This window comes from Triturus cristatus, chromosome 1_2 (assembly GCF_964204655.1).
Source record: "Triturus cristatus chromosome 1_2, aTriCri1.1, whole genome shotgun sequence".
NCBI classification, from domain to species: Eukaryota; Metazoa; Chordata; class Amphibia; order Caudata; family Salamandridae; genus Triturus; species Triturus cristatus.
In genome coordinates, this window is record NC_140580.1 from 99,879,680 (window position 1) to 99,903,677 (window position 23,998).

General features: G+C 43.8%; 1 protein-coding gene across 1 annotated transcript in view; it reads left to right on the plus strand.

Annotated features, from left to right (window-relative positions):
- The window catches only part of LOC146866888 (uncharacterized), a 43,790-nt gene extending 20,582 nt beyond the window's left edge, over positions 1-23,208 (plus strand). The window contains exon 2 of the mRNA XM_085614607.1: positions 20,051-23,208. Coding sequence (XP_085470733.1) covers positions 20,051-20,476 — 426 coding nt within the window. The 3' untranslated portion in view covers positions 20,477-23,208. The remainder of the gene's footprint in view (positions 1-20,050) is intronic.
- Positions 23,209-23,998: the final 790 nt, after the last annotated feature.

The following is a 23,998-nucleotide window of genomic DNA, read 5'->3' on the forward strand; positions in this document are numbered from 1 at the left end:
CTCATTTTTATGTTGGACTAGGTCTCCGGGTGCCTTTTCATTGCCAGGCAGTGTTAAGGTGCAGGTGCTCCCTTCTCCCAAGATGGCTGCCACAGACCCCTGCTACTGCAGGGTGGTCGTTTTTCATAGTAGCACCCTAGCTGCCAGGAGCTGGCTGGGACCCACAACAATGTTGCGATACCAGCCCGCCTTTTTGTCCCATAGTTAGAGTGGGGAAGCTCCTGGAAGAAGCTGGAACCTTCTAGAAGGGAGGTGGGGTTTTACTTTTGCCGCCTTGGCTAGAGGTCACCTGACCTAGGGCTACTTAAGAGTGGGAGGGAAGCTTTTGTGGTGAGTTGGCCATTGGGGTGAAGCAGAGCTGGAAGAATCCACCAGGAGTGTAGGCGGTAGGGCCTAGCCAGGGACTTATGCCTCTGAGAGTGACAGGATTTAGGTACTGCCTCTTAAGTGAGTGAGGTGCCCTGTGAATCCCACTGATCTTGTCCAGTAGTAGGAGGACCCAGAGACTCTCTGCCAGCCTGACTAGGAAGGACCTAGTCGCCCTCTCCATCCCTACCCCTGTAACAGAACCCCTTAAGGGCGCCAGATACATCTGCGCCAAAAGACTTCATCTGTCAACTGAGAACTGAAACCTAACTTTAAGAACTGAGACTGCATGACAAGAGCGAGCTGTAAGCCTTGAATGCCAGAGCTGAGACTGCGTGTCCAAGCTACCCTAGTGAACAAAATACTAAGCCGATTGCCAAGCCACCGGGGATCGACCAGGTACTAGCGCTGTGACCCCCGCGCTCCCTGCCCTGGTCTGGGACCCCCGGCAGCGTGCTCCGCTGAGCACCATATCCCCATCCTTAATTTGAGCCCCCCCCCCTGCGACGACGAAGCCAGCGCGCTCACCGCCGCGGCCTGGAGGCCTGGGAGAGTGCCCTGCTGTGTCGCGAGGCCCAGGCGAAGTCCGGGGCCCCGTCGCTGCCGTGTGAGGAGAAGCGCAAGGTCGGGGCCGAGTTCCCCCAACGTCGTGAGGACGGACGCCTGCTGACGCCGAGACGGAGGTAAGCCCGGAGGCCGAGATCCCCCCTGGTGCGCCCCCTGCTGGTCTGGAAACCACACCGCACTTGGCCCGGGTTGTCCCCTCCGTGGGACTCCCCTCCCCTGCCTGCGCGACGGAGAGACCCCGCCGAGGGATCCTGTCCGTGTCCCCCCTCCTGTGTTACTGAGCGCGGTGCTCTGTGAACTGCACCGGAGCATAGGGACTCGCTCCTCAAGTCCAGTAATCTTCCCCGCTGGAAGCCGTTCAAAGTACTGACAGACATTACTCTTGTGTGGCGCTTCACGCCACCGACTCTGCTTCCTCAGCCGGAGGGACCGGGACGGCGAGTAACCCCATGTGGTATATGCACTGCTCGAAAGTAACTATATGCCAAGGAATGCGAGTAGCGCATTGTGTTATATGCTCTGCTCGAAAGTAATTATATGCCAAGGAATGCGAGTAGCGCATTGTGTTATATGCTCTGCTCGAAAGTAATTACATGCCAAGGAATGCGAGTAGCGCATTGTGTTATATGCTCTGCTCGAAAGTAATTACATGCCAAGGAATGCGAGTAGCGCATTGTGTTATATGCTCTGCTCGAAAGTAATTACATGCCAAGGAATGCGAGTAGCGCATTGTGTTATATGCTCTGCTCGAAAGTAATTACATGCCAAGGAATGCGAGTAGCGCATTGTGTTATATGCTCTGCTCGAAAGTAATTACATGCCAAGGAATGCGAGTAGCGCACTGTGTTACATGTTCTGCTCGAAAGTAATTACATGCCAAGGAATGGGAGTAGCGCATTGTGTTATATGCTCTGCTCGAAAGTAGTTACCTGCCCAGGAATGCGAGTAGCGCACTGTGTTATATGCTCTGCTCAAAGGTAATGACATGCGACTGATTACGAGTCACGCGATGTATTAAATGTTCTACGCAAACGTATCCACATGCAACTGATTGCGCGTAGCGCTATGTTTATATGCCTTGCTTCACAGTACTAGGGGCCCTTGATCACGAGGAGCGCACAGTTCTACAGGCGCCATGTTAAGTGAACCCAATGTGTCCCCTTTCAAGTATTACGCTTAGTTAGACGGCCGGTTCAGGGAAAGACTTTACGTAAGCGCGCACGGCGCTAGAACAAGGTTAGGCACTGCATAGATATCCCCCAGAGTGTCGAATGTAATGTCACAATGGTATTATGATTCATGTATTACCTTGTTATTTCCTGAACTGCATCTGACCAGCTATACTTGGATAAACTTGAAGTATTTGCATAATTTAAACGGTGTGGCGTCCCTTATTGTGTGTGACTCTAGTCCATGAGAAGCGTGTGGTGTATGGTTGCTTAACACATAGCCCTCTGGTTGCCCGACCGGCTCGCGCCACGCTACCGCCTATAGGGCCTGGTGACCCCAGGTTCCTACACTGCCCAAGCTAGACCTAAAAGGGGGCAGTGGATGATGTTGATCTTAAGGATCTAGGTCACTTTCCGGAACACACATGGATTATTAGTTGTTCGGCTGAGGAGTGTTTATCTGTTCCTAAATTGTTGGCTGAGACTATGGAGTGCATTTGGCAAGCAGCATGGAGGGTGTATTGGCATTGTTTGGGCAGCTCTGACGAAGGGGGTTAATATGTGAGGTAAGCACGTTTATCCTATTGTTACTGTGTCTAAGTTTCGCTATAGCATAAAGCAATGTCGGGAATAAACATCATTCCAGGAGAAGGTTCTGCACCATACGAGGAAGAACCTTAGAGCCCTGAACCTTTGCTATGTCCAGCTCACATTATCCAACTTAAGGCTTTTATGTCATTGAACTATAATTCTCTGGCTGCAGTCATGAGACCATCAACATTCACAATGGCCTAACACCACAGTGCGGATGCTAGTAATTCTGAATGTTTTTAGCCTTTGCCAACAACTCAACCACCTCCATGGTCAGAGCTGAAGTGGACACCTCTTACTGACGGTAGAGTACCACTGTCTTACCTTGAGGAGGTTTCAAATGGATTTTGTGTAACAAATTCCAAAGCTAGTGGATGCTTGGATCAAACCTTAATGCTGAAGTATTATTACTTTCCACACTCCCCTCAGACACATACAAAGTTATTTCATTGGATCCAGTACAGGAGTTGAATGGGAATTAGTAGAGTTGGCAGCAGAGGGCGGTACATAGCCCCTGCACTCGATAATGGGTGCAATTATTAACAATTTATTATAGGGTATACCAGTTAACAGTCTCCGAGGTATACGCTAAGGGAGAGTTATAACAGTTAAGCTTACAGAGGTAAACACTTGGAAGGCAGCCAGAGTTGGAACATTTTTAATTTTCACAGGTTTTCAGAGCGCCAAGTAGTCTTCTTGGGTACAGCAGCGGATGAGAAATGTGATCAAACAGACTCCAGGGATACTGCTGCTACACTGAGTTCTGGGGATGTGAGAAATTTGGACAGGTATGGTAGAAATCGTGGGTAGCAATTTATCCAAATTCCATAGCCTCTATTGACATTAGATAGTTGACCCTTCGCCACCTTTCAATGAAGAGAAACATGTTAAAGTGCACAGCTACTGAGGAAACAAGGCATCCAGGTGCTAAATGAACAGTGCAGTGGAGAAAGTCAGCACAGTCCAGGACAGTGGAAAGATGAGCTTTGACACGTTTACTGAAAGAGAAATGATTTGACAGAGATCTCAGTGCAACAAGCATTTGCAAAGCCAATAGGTCTTGCCTAGGCGACAACTATTGGCGTTGGCAAGGTTATTTTAGCCATGTTGTACAACATGTGGCTGCTGTTCAGCATGGCTAAAGATTGGTAGCGTGGAGTGGGTTTAGGTGGGGTAGATTGGAGTGTGGTATAGTGGAGTGTGTTAGATTGCCGCAGAGTGGAGTGGGATACATTTGCCTAGAGCGTAGTGGGGCTAGATTGGGGTAAAATGAAGTGGGGCGAATTGGGGTAGATTGGGGTGGGGTGGCGTGCAATAGATTGAAGTGCAGTAGATTGAAATGGGATAGATTGTAGTGGGGTAGGTTGGTGTGGGGTAGATTAGCGTGGTAGATAGAGTGGGCTAGATTGAATTGGGGTAGATTGGCGTGGAGTGGGGTAGAATAGAGTGGGGTAGATTGGAGTGGGGTAGATCAAGATAGACTGATCTAGATTAGAGTGGGATATATTGGGGTAGAGTGGCGTGGGATAGATTGGGGGTCAATTGGAGTGGGGGGTAGATTGGGGAAGAGTGGGAAAAAGTGGGGTAGTCTGGAGTGGAGTGGGTAGAATAGGTGGATTATAGTAGGGTAAAATGGAATGGAGTGGGGTAGATTGCGGCAGTTTGGTGTCGAGTAGATTGGAGTAGGGTAGTCTGGAGAGGAATTGGATAGATTGCAGTGGATTTTGGAGTGGAGTGGGGTAAACTGGAATGAGTGGGGTAGATTGGAGTTGAGTAGGGTAGGTGGGAGTGGAGTTGGGTAGATTGGAGTGGAGTGGTTTGGATTGGGGTACATTTGAGTTGTGTGGATTGGGGTAGATTGGTGTGGATTGGGTTAGACTTGGTAGAAAGGAGCAGAGTGGGGTAGATTTGAGTGGAGTGCGGTAGATTGGGGTGGGTAGATTGGAGTGGGGTGGGGTTGATTGGGTTAGATTAAGTGTAGTGGGGTAGATTGGAGTGGAGTAGAGTGAAGTATAGTGGGATAGACTGGGATAGAGTGGAGTGGGGTAGCCAGAAGTGGGGTAGATTGTATTGGAAAAGGGAAGATTGGATTGTAGTGAAGTGGACTGGGGTAGACGGAAGTTGGGTAGACTGAAGTGGGTTAGATTGAACTGGGATAGACTGGAGTGGAGTGGGGTAGATTGGATATGAAGTGGAGTAGAATGGAGTGGGGTAAACTGGGTGGAGTGGGGTAGAGTGGAGCTGGGGTAAGTGGTGTGGAGGGACGTAGAGTGGGGTAGCGTGGCATGTCGTGGAGTGAGTGGAGTAGATTGGAATGGCGTGGAGTAGAGTGGGGTGGTAAGTCGTTGAGAGGAGTGGAGTGTCATCGAATGGAGTGGCGTGGCATAGAGTGGAAGGGCATAGAGTCAAGTGGAGTGTGCATGGTGTGGTAGGGCATTGCCATTACAGATAACACATTTGCAATTGAAATGACCATTACATTTGCATTGAAATACGGTTTTACTGCATACAAACGATAATGAGTGCAAATGTCATCACCTAATGCATTGCTGCATTTTGAACGTGTTCAAATATTTGTTTCTACCACACTTCAGAATTACAAAAAAATGTGCTCCATTTGTACTCATTCTGATATTTTCTGAAACATCAGCACAGTTAATTTTTTTTTATGAGCAAGGAAAAAAAACATCCTAAACCGTCTCCTCTTACATGGGTATTCCGCAGGATTGTCACATAATTTCTCTCACTTTGAAGTCAGTAAAAGAAAAGTAAACACCAAGCTCCTTCGAAAGACAGCTTGACATTTCACATCTGTCTTTGAATGCACAGCAAATGTGACAAGATTAGAACAAGATTTAAAGGCCTGTTTACAGAAAGCAAGTTCATGGAAGAATACAGTAAACAGGGTCTGGGAAACAGAAGGGACATACTCAAGCTGGACATCCTAAAACAAATAAAGCCAGCAAATAGAAAGGCAGAACATGTGAGTTACAAACCACAAAGTCAATGGTCAGCAATGGACAGAATGCATTCCTAGGTCAGCTTGCTGAATGTCCCAAAGATGTCTTCAGCAAACTAGACAGCTGTGTTGTCTGGTAGGCTTTGACCTACAAAGGATCACATTCCTTGCCTTGGCAGTAATTACCATGAAGACATATGCCTTTTGTTCATACACATTTAATTCTTGGAACAACTTGGGCACAAATATAAGGGATAAACAATGTTCACAAATAGATTGGAGACTGCCAATAAATTAATTAATGAAAAGGGTATAATGCCTTGAAAAAACAACGTTTATATGGCGGAAGCAAAGTAGTGATTTCAGAAATTCGTTAGCAGTGGTTCAAACCGAGCCCTAATTTCGCTGCAAAAGCTTTAATGGACTGAAGTATGATGGTGTAGGTTGGGAGTCCCAGGTAAAATAAATTGCATCTATAGGCGAGAGATGATAAGTGACAAAATTACAAATCTGCGGCAATTAGAAGGCAGAAATGGAAGATCTTTGCAAGGGTAGTCATTAATGGGAGGAAACTTACCGCTGTTTATTTATTGACCACTGTGGCTAAAGAAAGCTGGTTGTGAAATATGATGCCAAGATTGCAGCGGAGCACCAAGTCCAGATGACCACCAAATGGAGTTCCAAGGAGAAGATTTATCAAACAACAATTCTGTTTTAGCAGAGTTCAAATACAGTGAACTAAATTCCTCCAGAGCGAGGTGAGACACATGCAATTTTTATGCGTGGATGTGGAAGCGGTATCAAGTCTTAACAATCAGTTGTGTGTTATCTGCATAGACAACTAGGGTAAAAGCAAAAAAATAAGTAAAAGACAGCAGCAAAGGAAGCAACTTAAATATTGAAGAGCGTTGGACTCAGGGCACACCACAAGGTAAATGTCAAAGGAAGATCAGCGGAGAGATACTGAAACTGCATGTCATCTAATTGTCAAGAAAGAGGAAAACCAGTCTTAGACATTGCAACATTGCCTGATATTATCACTCTCATTAGCCGATCCAATATAATTGAGATGTAAAATAGTATTGAATGCAGCAGAAATGTTCAGAAGAATTACTACAGTCTCTCCTCCTGCATTCAAGGTGATCCAAATGGAATTGGTAGCGGAAATTAGAAGGATTTTTGTGTTCAAAGCAGCACAGAAGTCAGGCTGAGAAGGCTGTTAAAAAAGCCTTCTATGAGTTTTTCAAATTGGTCTTGAGTTTGAGAGAGCAGAAGGGTCAGTCGTGTTTTTTAATTTTATCAATAGAGGCAGCAATCCAACTGAGTGGGACTTGACCAGAGATGAAAAAAAATCACAAAGACTAGTCAGGGGTTGAATAAAAATGGAGACAAGATCTTTAACTATCTTTATAGGACAAAGGACTAAAGCCAAGCCTCAATTGTTGCTCTGACAAGATCTTGTGTAAGGGTTTCGATATTTTTAAGGTGCCTGAGATTTATGTTAGAGCTGGGGTGGGTAATGTGTCCTGCATTTTGTTCTTGCTAGAAAGAAAATTCAACATTTTCAAAAATAATGACCGCCCAGAAGAAGAACTGAGGCCATAACATAATGTGTTGGATGGGCCACTGGAAATATATTGAAACAAGAGCTATATTATGAAACAATTTCAAGATGAATGAATAAAAAAGTTGCAAATTTCCTGGACACAAACGTTTTCATTTGAACAAATGGATTACGGAATGACTCCTGATCATCAGTTTTTGAATAATAAATTGAATTAATCATTTAATGATGGAATAATATTTAAGATATTGAGATTGAACTCCAATGTCTCAGATTTGTTTATTTTACGTGATTTTGGGTTTGATGGCAGTCGGATTTCTGGGATTGTGTAATTTTGGTGAATAAGCAGATACTAACCTGTACGGCAAATTGGTGCCACAACTTACAACTGCCTCTGAGTCAGGTCAAAAACCTTATTGGAAGGAATATAGTTTTCCTTTACTATTTGCACTCAAGGTGATTGCAGATTTTTTTGCATCTCTAAGTGATTTCAAGAACCACAGGAAAGAAGGCATAGTTTTATTATTAGTTGATTGTTTTATAGGAACAGTGGAGTCCAAACTTGAGTTGCAATTGATTAAAAACATTTGTGCAGTGATCAGTATTTTTATTTACTTCACATTTGGATTTAGTCTGTGGGTTGACCCATGTGCGCCACTTAAATCCCGTCTTTGTAGAGTGCGAACTAATCGCCCCTAAGGGTCTCAAGGCGCTGGGGGTCGTCGAGGAGATTAAGTGAGCTACTGCCCAGAGTCACATGATGCTAAATTTAGCTGCTGCCCAGGCTGGGGATCAAACCATGAGCCCCACGCTCCGGAGTCGGTCACTCTGGCCGCTGAGCCACACCTCTCACACTTGTGCAGCACTTGACTAGGAGGGTTGAGGGTACAGTCAGAAGAAGAGCAAATATGGAGTGAGACCATGTAATGAACAGACCAGCCGGGATTGGTAGAGATTTGGACTGGGATAAGGTCTCTGGTTGAGAAAATTATGTAAAGTTTATATCCACCAACATGTGTCGCAATGGAGATAAATTGCTATCAAACAAAGTTTTCAAAAGACACATTGAAATTTATAGCATCTTCATTCACCCAGAAGTACAAATACTCAAGCAAATGTTGGGGAATTGTTGGCGTAAGGTAGAAATTAATTCCAATTAGCATTGGGTGGGTAAGCAGGGGTTTTACAAACAAAGATGTCTCTGATTTTGAAAGTGGAGAAAATTGAAATATGAATGGTCAGAAATGTGAAAGATTGCACATGGTCCATGGGAAAAACAGAGATGTTGATAAACTTTTGTTGTATAAATAATCGCAAGACTGTCCCACAGTTAATCTATTCTCTCTTTTTTATGAAGTATACTATAGCCGTGTGGCATCACTAACACAAGGTTAAGGTATGAAAAATCCTTCAGCCATGTTTTAGTTAGAAAAAATAAATCAAGTTGGCTGTCTAGGGTAAAGTCGTGAACTACTTCCGTGTGGTTTGCTAGTGAGTGAGTGTTGAGTAGGACACATATTAAGGGAAAGGTAGTTTGAGACTGGTGTAATAAATTAAACAGCCTATAAATTAATTCCTTTATGGATTGTGGAATTAATTTTGGTTGGACCAAGTTCCTGAGGTACTGAAGTCAAAATGTTTCACAAAGGCTCAGGATGGATTAAAAGGGTTTAAGACAACAGATGTGTGGAGATTTCACAGTTAAAAAACTGTTTATCAGTTAACAAGAAAGCACAGGGCACAACCAATGGTCTTTGCATGCTAGCCTTAGTCCATCTGAAGGCAATCAGTTCATCACTGCTATAGGTGCCGAGGGGAAGGGGCAGGATGCTGTGCATGGCCGGTGCTCAGTCAGAAGCAGATGGGTTTGTCTTAGGCACTCCTGATGCATGAGTTCCCTGTGCGGGCTAACCTGCTCATTATATGGTGTGTAATGTGAGTGAGAATGTAACCTCGACCAGAGGAGCTACTAGGGGAACTTAGGTGTCAGTGAAAAAAATGGTGACAGTGCATGTGAGAAGGAGAAGGAATAAAAGGAGGAGTAACATGGTGGTGAGGCAGATCAGGGTGAAGCGATTGGATCATAACACTCCTTAACTACCACCCAGCAAGAAGAAGAAGAAAAAGAAATTGAAGCTTCCCTGAAAGATTCTAAATTAAAGTAGTTCCTGAAAAATTAACCTCACTTTAGTGTTCCAGGTTCAACAGACCAATCATGTAACTTTAAAACATGCAAACCTGTGTTGATCGCAAATACAATACAATGTTATGTTAATAGTTATGAAAAGTGCAACAACTGACTCCCGAAGGGGTATCCCGGCCGCTGATGCTACTTCTTTCAAGGAAGATGAGAACTAACAGATATAAAAACACTTTAAATAACCATGTTTTTCTGAGTTTCTTAAAAATTTGGAAATTCTGACAAGAACGAATATGGTCGGCAACATATTCCAACATTGTGGAGACAAGTAGGAGAAAGAACGACCACTGTTCCTGGTCGTACGCATCCGACGGGGTAATACCAGCGCCGTATTGGAGGATCTAAGGCATGTCCCCAAGCATCATCAGCGTAAGACAAGATCTAAATCCTGAAGGGGGAGAGATGGAAACCAATTGGGTTATCTCTGTTAGAAAATCCCTCAACCAGGCCAGTGCCTGTCTGTGCACTCTATTGTCATACAATCTCTGAATGAGAATTGCATGAGACACCATATGAAAAGCGGCTGAGAGATCCAGCAGAATCAGCGTTGCCGGTCTTCCCATGGCAGACTGATTCTAAACGCATCAGTGGCAGCCAGGAGGGTTGTTATAGTGCTATGAGATGCTCTAAACCCAAATTGTAGGGGGTCCATGGCATGATTGTTCACTAAATATTGTGAGAGATGATTATTAATCAGTTTCTCCACGATCTTGCTAGGAAATAAAAGTAGCGAAATTGGGCAGAAGTTGGCAATATTAGTTGAGTCTATCATGCAATTTTTCACAGTTCAATTTGACCAAGCATTTAACTCTTGAGTTACAGCTCCAACAAAATTGGTTGCTAAACGCTGGTAAATGAACCACAAGAAATGAGATCCAGAAATCCAGTAAGCCATTTAAGAAAGCAATAATGCAAAAAGATTCCGAAGATGGAGAACTTTCCCTTAAAACGTCAGCAATTTATTGAATTTTCAGCATCCACTGGCAAAGAAATTCAACCCTGAGGAAAACAAAACGAGAAATATTTGTGGTGGGTTGCATAAAAAAATAGCAAACCACAACTGGTCAGATCACCATCAAGCAGCACTAAAGAAAAATTATACATTATTTTTTTACCTTATTGCAAAGTTTACAGGAAATAAGCAAGCCCGCACCACAATTTCCATCTCAACCTTGGAGTGGCTTGACTAGTTTTCTAAACTATATGATCTAAAAACTCTCTCCAGAAGTTCATCCTCAGTGAGGAAAATCTCTTAACAGCTGAGCAGATGGAAGAACACATAAAAAGCAAGACATTCCACAGCCATGGGCCCGGATAAGATTCTGGTAAAAGTCCTCAAGGAGGCTCCTGAAGTCTTGAACATTTTTCCAGCTCCTCTGTTCACAAACTGTTACGAAAAAGGGCAAATCCTGTATTCCTGGACCGGAAGTATAGTTGTCCTATTGTAGAAAAAAAGGCTTTCACTCCCTACCAAGTAACTATCACAAAATCGCCCTTGTTGATTATACCAGAAAGATCTTTGCGACTAGTATCTTGGAGCACTTAGAGAAGTATGCCACATGTGTGATTCCCCAAGTCTAGGCTGGTTTTAGATCTAAACATTCAGTGACTGACAACATTACAACATTACAGTAGTCCAACCCTGATTGATAAATATGTGGTATCAAAATAGCAAATTTGTACTCTGTTTTTGCTAATTTTTCAACAGCATTGGACAGGGAAGGCAGACCAATCCTTTGGAAGAAACTGGTCAGACTGATAATTCCCTCAATCTTACTAAGACAGATCATTGTATTACACTCTTCCAACTGGTACAAAATCTTCATGGAAGGGAATAAGCGTTTGTCCCCCAAGATTTCTACAGAGAATGGTTTGAAACAGGGCTTTATACTAACTCCTCTTCATTTTTCCATTTATCTCTATGATTTACCATCCCAATTGACCAACGTCAAGAATTTTCCTCTGAGAATTGCTCACAAGATTCCCACGTTATGATGTATGCGGACACAAACCAAAATTAAGTATATAGGTCTCATGGTTCCTGAAATATTACATCATCCCTGCAACACATCTGCCATTCTTAAAAATGTCGTCCAGGAAAATTTGTCCCAGATCAGCAAAGTCTACCCAATCTAAATTACTTCTCCAATGATCCAAAAACACAAGTCAAAAATGAAAAGATCTGGACAGCAATTTTTTTACGGAGGTATAATTAAGGGGCCAGGACCACACCGGTCCTCCTCCCTTCCCTTTGTCACTTTATCCTCTCATTTCATAACGCTTCCTCTTATCACTCTCTCTTTCTCACTGTAGTTTTTCATGTTTTTCTCATCTCTGTAGAATCAACTGCTCCTTTCCTTTTTTCTTTCCTCCCTCCCTCTCTTCTAGCTCCCACCTTCTCCCATCTCTACATGTCTCTTGCTGACTCTCCCCTTTCTATTCTCTAAATCTCTCTCACTTCCTTTTCTTGAATTTCTCACACTTCTATCTTCCTTTCTTTTTGCCTTCTGTTACCTTCTTGTGTTTTCATTTAATTTCTTACCTCCTCCCCTTCTCTATATTTACTCCTTATTCTCTTTCTCTCTCTTTCACTGTATGACACAATAGCTTTTCAGCATAACCTCCAAACGTTTTGGGGATCCAGTTAAGTCTTTTGTACACTCTCAAACACGTACAGCACCTGCATGATATATGCCACTTTCACCATGCCTTTAAGAGATGCACTGTGTTAGAAGGAACTATACTGTGAGAGCTACTATCTATACAGAGATGAAGCCTTTGACCTTTGCTCCAGCTGATGAGCCACCATAGTCAACTCTGTAAATAACACTCTCTGCATAACACCCCCATGTCAGTAGAGGTATGATGTTGCCATCCAATTGCCTGCCAGTACTAGGACTAGCAAAAACACTTGGTGGGGATGCAGTGAATAAACACTAAGAATCCTGAATATACCCAAACCCCTCCCTCCGACTGGCCATTATCCTAGAGTCCCTCATTGGCACGCTCCCTTGAGCTCAATGAGAGACATGTGTGTCCCAATCTCTCCGGTAGTGAACACCATGGTATCTGCAGAGTCAGTATATACTTCCCTGCATAGCTTTGACAAGTAAACACTACAGTAGCAGGGACTGAGCTACCCATCGGAATAATATGTCTGCAATCCAAAATAAATGGTTTTGAAAAGTTAAGCACATGCTTCACCAGCATCTTAATCATGGATCTCCACTGCATTGGATAAACCGATAATGATAAGACCACAATCAGGGTTAACCACAAGAAGAACACCACATGGATTAATGATCACATCAAAAGTATAAACACAAGTCAACATGTTACAACAAACGTAGAAAAAATCAAGAGATGAAATGGACAAAATCACACTACCCCACTTTAAAACAGACTACAGAAGAGCCATCAGAACCCCCAAAAGACAATACTACTCAACAGGAATAACTGAAGCCCACTGCCCCTCTAAGTAACTCTTCAAGACTCTAACAGAAATTCTCAATCCTGAGTGGAAAAACATAGAAACACCATAATCGCAAGACTTCTGTTACAAAAGGAATTGATCTAAAATCTTTAAAAAAATAGAAAATAACTAACAAAACAGACAAAACTACCCCAACATGTCTCAACCACCACTGAAAGAGCCAAAAGCAATCTTCTACCACTAACTACTTTCAATACCCCCTCCGAAAAAGATTCCCTTGACATTATCATACCAAGCATACAATTTTGCTCACCTTCATAACCAGCAGCTCCAAACATGTTTAAATATATTGTTTGTGCCACCTGTACAGACAAGGTAGTTAAAGCTTACTCAAAAAGCCCCTGGAACTAGGTTCATTCCCACCCAAGCTGAAAACCTACATTAAACCATTTCTCAGAAAGAACCTGGACACCACCAACCCAGCACACTCCAGACCAATATCCTATGAAATATTTTTGAAAGAGCAGTCTTTACTCATTTTCACAATTTACAGAATAAAATGACTTGATGTAAAAACACCAATCCAGCTTCAGACCAGGCAGAGGCACAGCATTAGCCATCATATACATTTGGGATGACCTAAAACTCATAATGGACAAGAACAGAATGTTAGCTCTGTTGCTTCTTGACCTGTCAGCAGCAGTTGACACTGTCACCACCACATGCTATTTCAAAGACTCCATCATCTCAGAATATGTAAACATGCTTTAAAATGGATTGTTTCTTACGTCACAGTCAAAGTGTGACATACCTATCACCTTCGACATCAGCTCCTCACACGTAACACAGTAGCATCCCTCAGAGGTCCGTCTTATGTCCTACATATGTCTCGCTCCCTTCCCTAACCTGATTAAATTGTTCAACCTCACCTGCTACAACTAAGCAGATTGCAGCCAAATCATGTTAAAAATGGATGGCCCAGAAGACTTCTACAACTCAAAACGTGACTGCCTTCCTGCTATAATTTCATAGATGAGAAACCACCTAGATAGACCTCAATACTGCAAAGACAATAAACATTAAATAAATAAATAAATGTTTATTGTAACCAGTATTCTTATTTCTTATCATATATTATGGTTATTTGCTGTCATATCTTTGTGGTTTCAATAAACTCAAACTTTAAAAAAAAAACTACTGCAAAGACAGAGATTATGACCTGCAGACACTCGAAAAAATACCAGACTACTGCCATATGGCCCAAAGAACTCAAGGCTTTTCCGCTACATCAAAATAAAACAGAAATCTGAGGGTAACCATGGATTCAAATCTATCCTTGGTACAACAGGTCAACAAGATCACAAAAAGCACCCTTTATACAATGAAAACATTGCATCGCTTCATCCCATAACTTTCATACCAACAAAGCCTGAAAGCTATTCTCACACTAATAATGTTCCAGCCGTGCAATGTCAGCAGCCTGTATGTACCTTGGTGCATCCAGTTTCATCATACACAAACTACAACTAATCCAAAATGTTACTACAAGACTCCTCATCCACCTGCACCCAAGAGAATGCATTGGCTCTAGTCCTACAATCATTCCACTGCTTATTGGTTAAGAGGAATGTTCAAGGCACTTTGAATTGGCAACAGAGCCTTCCACAAAAAAGGACCACTATGCCTACAAGTTAAACTCAAGCAACACAAACAGGACTCTGCTCTCCAGGTTTGCACCATGGATTATCATACTACCTTACTAGAAGAAAACCATAGGAGGCACTGCTTTTTCAGTACAAGAAACAAGCTTTGGAACTTGCTACTAGCCAATCTTGGTGAACATACAAGATATGGGGTTCAACTCAGGACTCTATATAGTTAGTATTTGCCTTCTGCAAACCACCAAAATCTCCACTGACCTCAAGATTTGAGATATCAAGGTAGACCTCGGGATGGGCTATTGAGGACACATATTCTCCACTGATTACAAGATTAATAATTGTCTGAAATTCACACAACAGGTAACTAGGTTCATGGCTTTGAGGTCTAAATCCGGCTAGAACTTCATGAACAACTTGCTAACCAGGAAAGAATTAAGCAAAGCCCAAATACTTCTTCAACTAAAAAGACCCTGGAAGTCAGCCCTGCTTAAAGCATTTGCCAATGTTTGGATTTCTGAGATACTTCTGGGTAACTGAAATCATGTTTTCCTTCTGCACCACTTAAAGCACTTAGGGCAGTATTACAATAAGTGCCGTGGGTGCACAATAGGTGCTTGCACCCGCTTTGCGTGCACCCAGGGCACTTTGGTATTACAGAAGGGGGCGCAGACGCATGCACGTCGCCTTCAGTAATACTGATAGCACTGGCGCACTTAAAGCGCCAGTGCTTCATTCAGGAGACATTCCCTCATTTGCATAGAAGTGTGCCCTATGCAAATGAGGGAATTCCTTTGCCTCTGCGCCCATGCCATATTACTGACGTGGGCGCAGAGGCAAAGAAGCTCTCAGGGGCGCACTCATAGTGCGCCACCTTTTAGGTTGCACACTACGAGTGCCCTCCTCCTGGGATCAGCCCTCTGGAGGGGGGAAAGGGGTCCTATGGACCCCCCCAGACATCCCCTTGCAGGCGGGTGCAGTCACTGATTGCACTCGCCTGCATGGGGATCCCTAATACCCTTTCAAATTGCAGGTGGGTTGCCGCCTGTACAGTGAAAACACGGAGCGGCTGCCAGCAGCCGCTCCATGTTTTCACATGAATGCGCTGACCTGGAGGCAGCGTGAGTTCGTGGCTGCCATGGGTGCAGCACATACATGGCAATAGGGCACATTGTCGGGCCCCAAGTGACCTTAAAATGGACCTTGCTCTTTGGATTCACCCCCTGCCCCAACCTGCCCACTGAATGTAATGCATCAAAAGTGGAGACACAGTCATGACTGCTGCTGTAGCTGCAGTTGTTGAAGAGGCTGAGAACAATGTGCCAATGAGTGTGTACAATCCTTTTCCCTCTCCTCAATAATGCAATAGTTGTCTTTAATAGTTGCTGGGAAGGAAATCGGTCTTGCAGTGCTGGACTGTTCAGACTGGAAAACCAAAGGGGGGTTCTGGCTCGAGTGGCAGCAAGGCCAAGCCAATTATAATGAAAAAGCAAAAAACAAGCCAATGCTGCGTGTCGAATTACCTGCAATTCTCTTGACCTGAATGAAACAAGGGCACTGACAACCAATTATTTCGTTGGATTTAATCCTGTGAAAAAATCTTTCTAATTCACGTTCAGAAACATTTCAAACTGAAACAGTACATATTCATTGGACAATACATAAAGACCTTAACTTGAAGGTGACAATATTGGAAACATTTAGACACCACTGTAATCATTCATACACTTGCCCATGAGGCCAACATTCATACCGTTCATCCTGCTCATGTACCCACAATCACATACACCATAAAACAGAAATCTACAATTAATAATCTTTACAGAAAGGCCATCAAACCACTAATATACATCATAATGGGGCTTAATGCTGTTTTTTACAAGATTGACCGTAGAAAAGACAAGGTCTACGCGTTTCGAATCCCTTAGTTGGCAGGGATTCTCATCAGGACCGACATTAAACTTAGTCTAAGGGACGGAGAACTCAGCCCCAGCTCTAAAGAACCAGCTGGGTGTGTGGAGCGGTGTCTGGTAGACTGAAGGTGATTCTGTCAATAATCAACATAGCCACGGGGTTTTTTCAAGCGTTGTTAGGTTCAAAACAAAATCTCCACAGGAGGAGAGGATGGCGGAAAGTGCTGCGTCTCGGTTATCTGAAACCCGAGCGAGGACTCGCGCGGCGCGTAATTCGCCGGCCGTGTTAAAATTCGGTCAAGTTATCTGGAGAATCGGCGTTGTCCGTGTCTTTGTGTAGCTGGGAGTAAATCACCCGTTAGGTCAACGGGTGATTTACTCCCAGCTACACAAAGACACGGACAACGCCGATTCTCCAGATAACTTGACCGAATTTTAACACGGCCGGCGAATTACGCGCCGCGCGAGTCCTCGCTCGGGTTTCAGATAACCGAGACGCAGCACTTTCCGCCATCCTCTCCTCCTGTGGAGATTTTGTTTTGAACCTAACAACGCTTGAAAAAACCCCGTGGCTATGTTGATTATTGACAGAATCACCTTCAGTCTACCAGACACCGCTCCACACACCCAGCTGGTTCTTTAGAGCTGGGGCTGAGTTCTCCGTCCCTTAGACTAAGTTTAATGTCGGTCCTGATGAGAATCCCTGCCAACTAAGGGATTCGAAACGCGTAGACCTTGTCTTTTCTACGGTCAATCTTGTAAAAAACAGCATTAAGCCCCATTATGATGTATATTAGTGGTTTGATGGCCTTTCTGTAAAGATTATTAATTGTAGATTTCTGTTTTATGGTGTATGTGATTGTGGGTACATGAGCAGGATGAACGGTATGAATGTTGGCCTCATGGGCAAGTGTATGAATGATTACAGTGGTGTCTAAATGTTTCCAATATTGTCACCTTCAAGTTAAGGTCTTTATGTATTGTCCAATGAATATGTACTGTTTCAGTTTGAAATGTTTCTGAACGTGAATTAGAAAGATTTTTTCACAGGATTAAATCCAACGAAATAATTGGTTGTCAGTGCCCTTGTTTCATTCAGGTCAAGAGAATTGCAGGTAATTCGACACGCAGCATTGGACTGTTCAGACTAGCACAAAGTTTAGGATGAGACTTCTTGCCTTTTATCACTTGCTGTACTAATTCCCTAAATCATGGATTAAACAGGAACTTGGAGTGGTGGGGGGCGGGGGGTGCAAGGGGGAGTGGAGCAGGTTGCAACAATGCCTCCTGAGATAAATCAATCTCAATCAACCGCAGCCAATATGCATGCGGATTACACATCCTGGAGCCTGCCGACAAGGTCAGAGACCAGCGTTTCTCACAAGTAATGCTCCATACAAACTAAGCTTGTTTATTAGTAATCAATCAGTCAGTCAGTCACACAGACTGATCCATCCACAGTTTCTACCCAAATGCTTCAAGTCCATAAGTTTGGGCACAGGAGTCAACCCCATACAGTGTATGGTCATAAGCTATACTCAGTGAGAGAGTTGATGAACATGATAACAAACCTCAGAAAATTACACACAAAAAACAAAGCTTAAAGTGATGTTACAGTTGGGTAAGGTACTAAGATTTTAGCTTAAAAACCCTAGACATTCACTGATAAAAAATAACAAAGGTTAAAGTGATGTTACAGTCAGGCCTTGTAATAATATTAAAACTATCATTTTAACTAAACAAAAAACACTGACATTCACCAGCTATAGTTTACTGTGCTAACTATAACGTGTGCCCCGCCAGGAACTGCTTATGATCTCACATCATCACTCATGAAATGTTAAATGACGTCACTGATGACATCTCAAATGAGATAATTGATTACATCATTGATAAAACCATTGTCAAATACATATAGAGTTACTCAGGGTACATGTGTGGGTTCATAGCATAGAAATAGCGCAAACCCTTGAGACAAGCACGATCATGCATGCTGAAAGTTATGTGGTGCAGTTTACAACACACCAAATGCGGGTCAAAAAGGTATGTTTGAAAGTAGTTTGAGGTTACTGTTCCAGAATGTTCCAAAAAAAGCATCTTCCAAAAATCACTGTGAGAAAGGCCAAACCTTCTGTTCACAATAAATTATCCACAATAGATATCTGGGCACATGCCCATATTTAATAGTTCTATTACAGTGCTACAGACCAATTCTATGTAGCAACCTCATTTAGAAAGTGTGGATGTTTATTTCCAGAACTTCACTAAAGATAGTTTTTAGGCATTGGATGAATAATGTAAAATGTAGGAGTGTCCCACGTAGAGGTGATTTATCTCTGGTGTTGTAGCATGGTTCTAAGGTTTACACCACTGTGCTCATCTCAGGACACGTGTGTAGTGCATCTTACTAAAGACCAGAGCATAGTCCATAGGGCCTGGAAGAGAGTGACTTTAAAATGTAAAATGTATACCTCTCAACCTAAAATTGCAGGTCATGTGAAGTATTTAAGTGGGTAATACTATTAAGGTCAATAGAAAATTGTCCTCAACTGGGGTGTGTTGAATTACTTGAAGGATGCAACCCCTATTGGACAGTGCCGCAATGATTGTATGATACCATAAGTAAGGTCATCATTGAAGTTATGAGTAAAGTAATATGTGAGGTCATACACAGTACCTGGCACAATTTACAGTTAGTTCAGTAAATTACAACTGGTGAATTTCAGTGGGAATTTGGTTTTACAATAGTTTTTATACTATTCCATAGGTTAAAGTGATATAATATAGTTAGGACTGCTATTTAATATGTATCTCACAAACACACACACACACCTTTACAAAGCCTACATAAAAACATGCACAGAATATCTTCATAACAATAAAAAGCGAAATAGTCTATTATATTTCAGTTAAAAAAAAAACACTTTGAGCCGTCTATAGCTTGATTGTATTCAAAGAGCATGCCATGTAGTAACAGCAGGGTACTGCGCCATTTTTCATCTTGTGGCCAGAAGGTCAGTAAATACATTGCCACTTCACAGCCCTAAAGAACCTTCATAAATGTCACCACTACTGTTCAAAAACAACCAGCAGTAAATTATTTATATATTTTTTTAAATAGAGGACTAAGCCAGTGAGCAGCTGTTCTTGTAGCCCCATGCGAAACACTGTCTGCCCTTTTGGCCACTAGAAAAAAAAGGGTTTGTGAATACCCATGCTTTAGTGCTTTATCAATTGTCCATGAAGATTTAGGTTTAAGATGATGTTGAAGCTCTTCAGAAAAAGGCCAGTAACAACATGGAACACCCTTCCCAACAAGTGCAGTGTGGAGAATATCAATAAGACAATTTAAAAGAACTTAGAAAGACATAAGGGTTTTACTTTAGTGAACAAGCAAAGAGTGACAAGAGCAAGTCTGTGTTCGTGCAGTACGCAGGAAACTGGCTGGACAAGATGAGATGAGATTAACATCCATCATATTCCATCAACATCAATGTATCTATCTATAAGATGCAATATTGAATTTAAATATCTTAAAATAAGTTGGTAAAACCTACAAGACAGAATGACAGACAAACAAATGTATCTCCGGTGTTAATGGTATTTTCTTTTATGTCTCATATCCAACAGGGACCAAGAAGTCTTCCAGTCACAGCTGAGTCCAGTCCAGTTTCCCAGCGGAGAGGTTCATCCATGCCCAAAGTCCTTCTACCGCTCAAGCCAGAGCCACCGGGCATTCTATCTCTGGTCCAAAGCACCCTTCTTTTCCATGGAGAAGCTGGAGTCAAACACATAATGAGGCAACCAATGCCCCAAACTCAAGAAAAAGTCACAGACATCTTCCAAGGCCAGAGCCTGGAGGAATACTTCCATGAGAGGCTGAAGAGCCTCAAGAACTATGAACCACAGAGCTCAAAGCCAGATGCCAGTGGGAAAGGAGTTAATAATGTGCAGCAGGCACTTGGGATTAAATCTAAGCGCCATTATAATGTTCCCTTTCGGCATGGAGACACAAAGGTTGCTCAAAAAGCACAACATTTGGAAACTTCCATCTAGCAGGCAACTATAGATGAGTACCAGAGTTGCCAAAATCTGGTTATGGACATTTCTAAGCACTGCAAAGACAGATCCTGGAACGGCCTGAGTGTGAAGTTACACAGAAAGTAAAGCTGAAGGAAGGCACGTCCTTAGTATCTTCTTTCTTCCAATGGGGGGTGCTAGGAGCATAGCAGCAGAGCACACAACATGACAAAGATCAAAAGCCATGCAAAAAAGATCCTTATCTCATTGTAGGTAAAGACACAATTTGGCGCTCTTCGGCAATACCTCAATGCCCCTTTCACTGTTGAGGATATAGTCCGGACAATCCAAAGTATGCCTGAGTTCAAGGCTCTGGGACTGGACGGCTTGACTGTTGCCTTCTATAAGGAGTATGCCCAAATATTTGCCCCCTACCTCTTGGGGGTCTATGATGAGACTCTCCAGTTTGGACGCCTCCCTCTTACGATGCAGGAGGCGCTGATCGCTACAATTCTGAAACCTAGGAAGCCCTCCAGTATATGTGATTCGTATCAGTTCCTATCCATGATCAACGTGGACAACAAGATCTTAGTCAAACTGCTTGCGACTCTGCTGACGCCTCTCATGCCAGACATTGTACGCCCTGATCAATCAGGGTTTGTGCCTGGCCATAACAAATGACAAAACCTGGGTACAACGTTTCGACTCATGAACTTCATAGATCCACAGGCTGCAGTGATATTGATTGATGCCACTAAGACGTTTGACTCTCTGGAGTGGCACTTCCTACTCTCGCTGTTATGGAGGTTGGGCTTCAGCCCCCATTTTATTAATTGGATAAAACTCCTATATGAGTCACCATCTGCTAGGCAGCACATCAATTGTGGGATCAAGGTCCCCTTTCCAATCTCTGGGGGCACCCAGCAAGGATGCCCCCTCTTACCTTTGCTCTGTGTCATAGCTATGGAGCCCTTGGCGGCCCGCGTGCACCAACATCACTCCGACATGGCCCTTGCATTTCCTAATAGGAGCATTTTGTTTTCCCTATATTTGCAGAACACTCCCATTAACATATTCCCGATGGTGCGTGAAGTGAATTGGTTTGGAGGCCTCTCTGGCATCCATATCAACTGGTCAAAATCTGTTCTGTTTCCCTCTCACTGCTATAACAGACAGGTTCACCTCTGAATATCCACTTCAGTGGGCAGAGGGACCAGTTCGCTATCAAGGTACATGGATAAGCAGGGATATAGAACAACTATGGAGGGCTAACTATGCCATACTGATTACTTGGCTGTAGGTCTGCATTCCATCCTGGGTTAAATTGCCACTTTCCATGGCAGGGCGAATAGCCATTATTAAGATGCTTATCCTTCCCAAATTCTTATATCTATTCATCAACATCTCTATACCTCTCCCAAGTGTCCTGTATGTACTCCTGGGGATCGCCTTAGTTGGGAAGCTGACCTAGATCCCCCCTGACTGAGACACAATGGAAATACTGCTGTGAACCGACTGCAGCACTCTTTCCCAATTACAGATTGCATCGGTTCCACATTCAAATTTCTTCACAGAATGTACCGCAGCATTGCCAAGATGCATCGCATGGGACTTGCAACAGATGCGCTCTGCCGCAGATGCAGGCAGGATAATGCAATATTCCTCCATCTGGCATGGGAGTACTTATCGGTGGCCCACTTCTGGTCCATGGTATATGAAGCTATCACTTTGATCACAGGTAATTGTCCCCCAAAAACCCCACTGGTGGCTATCTTGAGATATGTTATGGAAGTCCCAAGGGGAGTCTGACGGCAATGCTACTACTCCTGATGAAGGCCAGATTCACGATTTACTGAGGCATCACCCTGCGCCCCAAATAGACAACTAGGTGCGGGATGTGACATAGTGTCAGGAATAACTTACTGCTTATTTGAAGATAATGCCCCTTGGATCCAGGCCAGCAGATATCTGGCCCCTTATTTGTCTCCTACATGGCGTCTTATGGAGCCTTGATGGATACTCGAGGCACACTCAGCTCCCAGGCCCCAGAGGGACACCACTCACAATGATCATTGTCTCCACCCACTTGAGCTCCAGCCTCCTCCTCGATGGGGTTCTGCTCAAGTTGTTTTACACTCTATCAGACTTGAGATGTATGCTCCCTTCCCCCGACTGCCCCTTGCACATATGATTGGTAAAACTGTCTATATGTTGGATTAAGTCATGGGCCTGTGGGGGGCGTGGCTTGGCGCCCGAAGGAGATGGCGGCGTTCGGCTAAGAGCTCCGTTCACACCAGGGTTTACTGGCGGTTCGCGCCTCAGTTTCCACCAACGAAGGGCACCCTCTCCTGTCGGAACATGCCAAGATCATTTTTATTCCTTTTCTGGCGCTGAGGCACAGTTATTTTGGGTTTTACAACCCATTTTATTTTCGGTCGCGGCTCGTCAGCGGCCGCGGCCGCCATCTTGTTTATTTTCGCCCATGATTGCCTCAGCAGTGCGCTTTGCCGCGCATGGATCCCCTGGACGCCTCATGCATAACTACTGACCCCAGCACCTCCTGAAGCACAGTTGTGGACATTCTGCACTCTAAGGTGACTTTCTTTTTTCTCCTCAACATGATTATTTCCGCTGCCTTTTTCTGCTGACTGGAATTTTCAACTTTCCTCATATACGGCGGCCATCTTATGCTTCCAGTCTCCAACACCTTTGACTCCAACTTTGTGGCCTGGCATTTTCCTTCCCTTATTAATTTGCTCCCTGCTCCTTTTTCAGTTGGGCAATAAGATATTTTTTCTTCTTTTTTTTGACTGCGCGCTCCATTGGCGTGCCGATGGCGCATTGCTCTAGTCAGACTCAAAAACGTAGTTACATTAAGAACTCCAAACTATTCACGGCACTGGCCCACTTGGAAGCCTCTCAGTCTCTACCTTCAACCGAAATGACATCGACTGCGGACATCACCTCACAGCCTTCGGCAAAAGTGAACTCTAAGAGGTTAAAGAAAGACCCGCCTTCGCCTCCTAAATCCTCCTCGCCCATCTCAATGGAGCTAATCCTCGAAGAGATACGGGCCCTGCGCCCTTTCATGGAGGAGACGAATGCTAAGCTGCAGATTCTCACTGATAACTGGGCCTCGATGGACGAAAGAGTATCGCTGGTGGAGCGTGACGTCTCCTCTCTTCAGGAATCCGCGTCCAAGGTTTCCCACATGCACACGCAGATTTCATTTCTTCAGAAGCAGGTGGAGGACCTCGAAAATCGTAACAGGCGCAACAATCTTCGCCTTTACGGCTTGGTGGAGGGCTGTGAGGGGAATGATCCCATCAGCTTTTTCAAATCCTTTCTCCCGAAGCTTCTCCACCTACCTGATGACACCTCACTGAATATCCAGCGTGCCCACAGACTTGGTCGAGCTTCCTCCTCTCCTTCCGCATCAACGAAGCCTAGAGGTGTAATAATGTACTTTCTAGAGTACACAGACTTGTTGAAAGTCCTCTTAGCCGCCAAAGCCTCTCCTCGCCTCACTTGGTCAGGCTCCACCTTGTTCTTTGCACA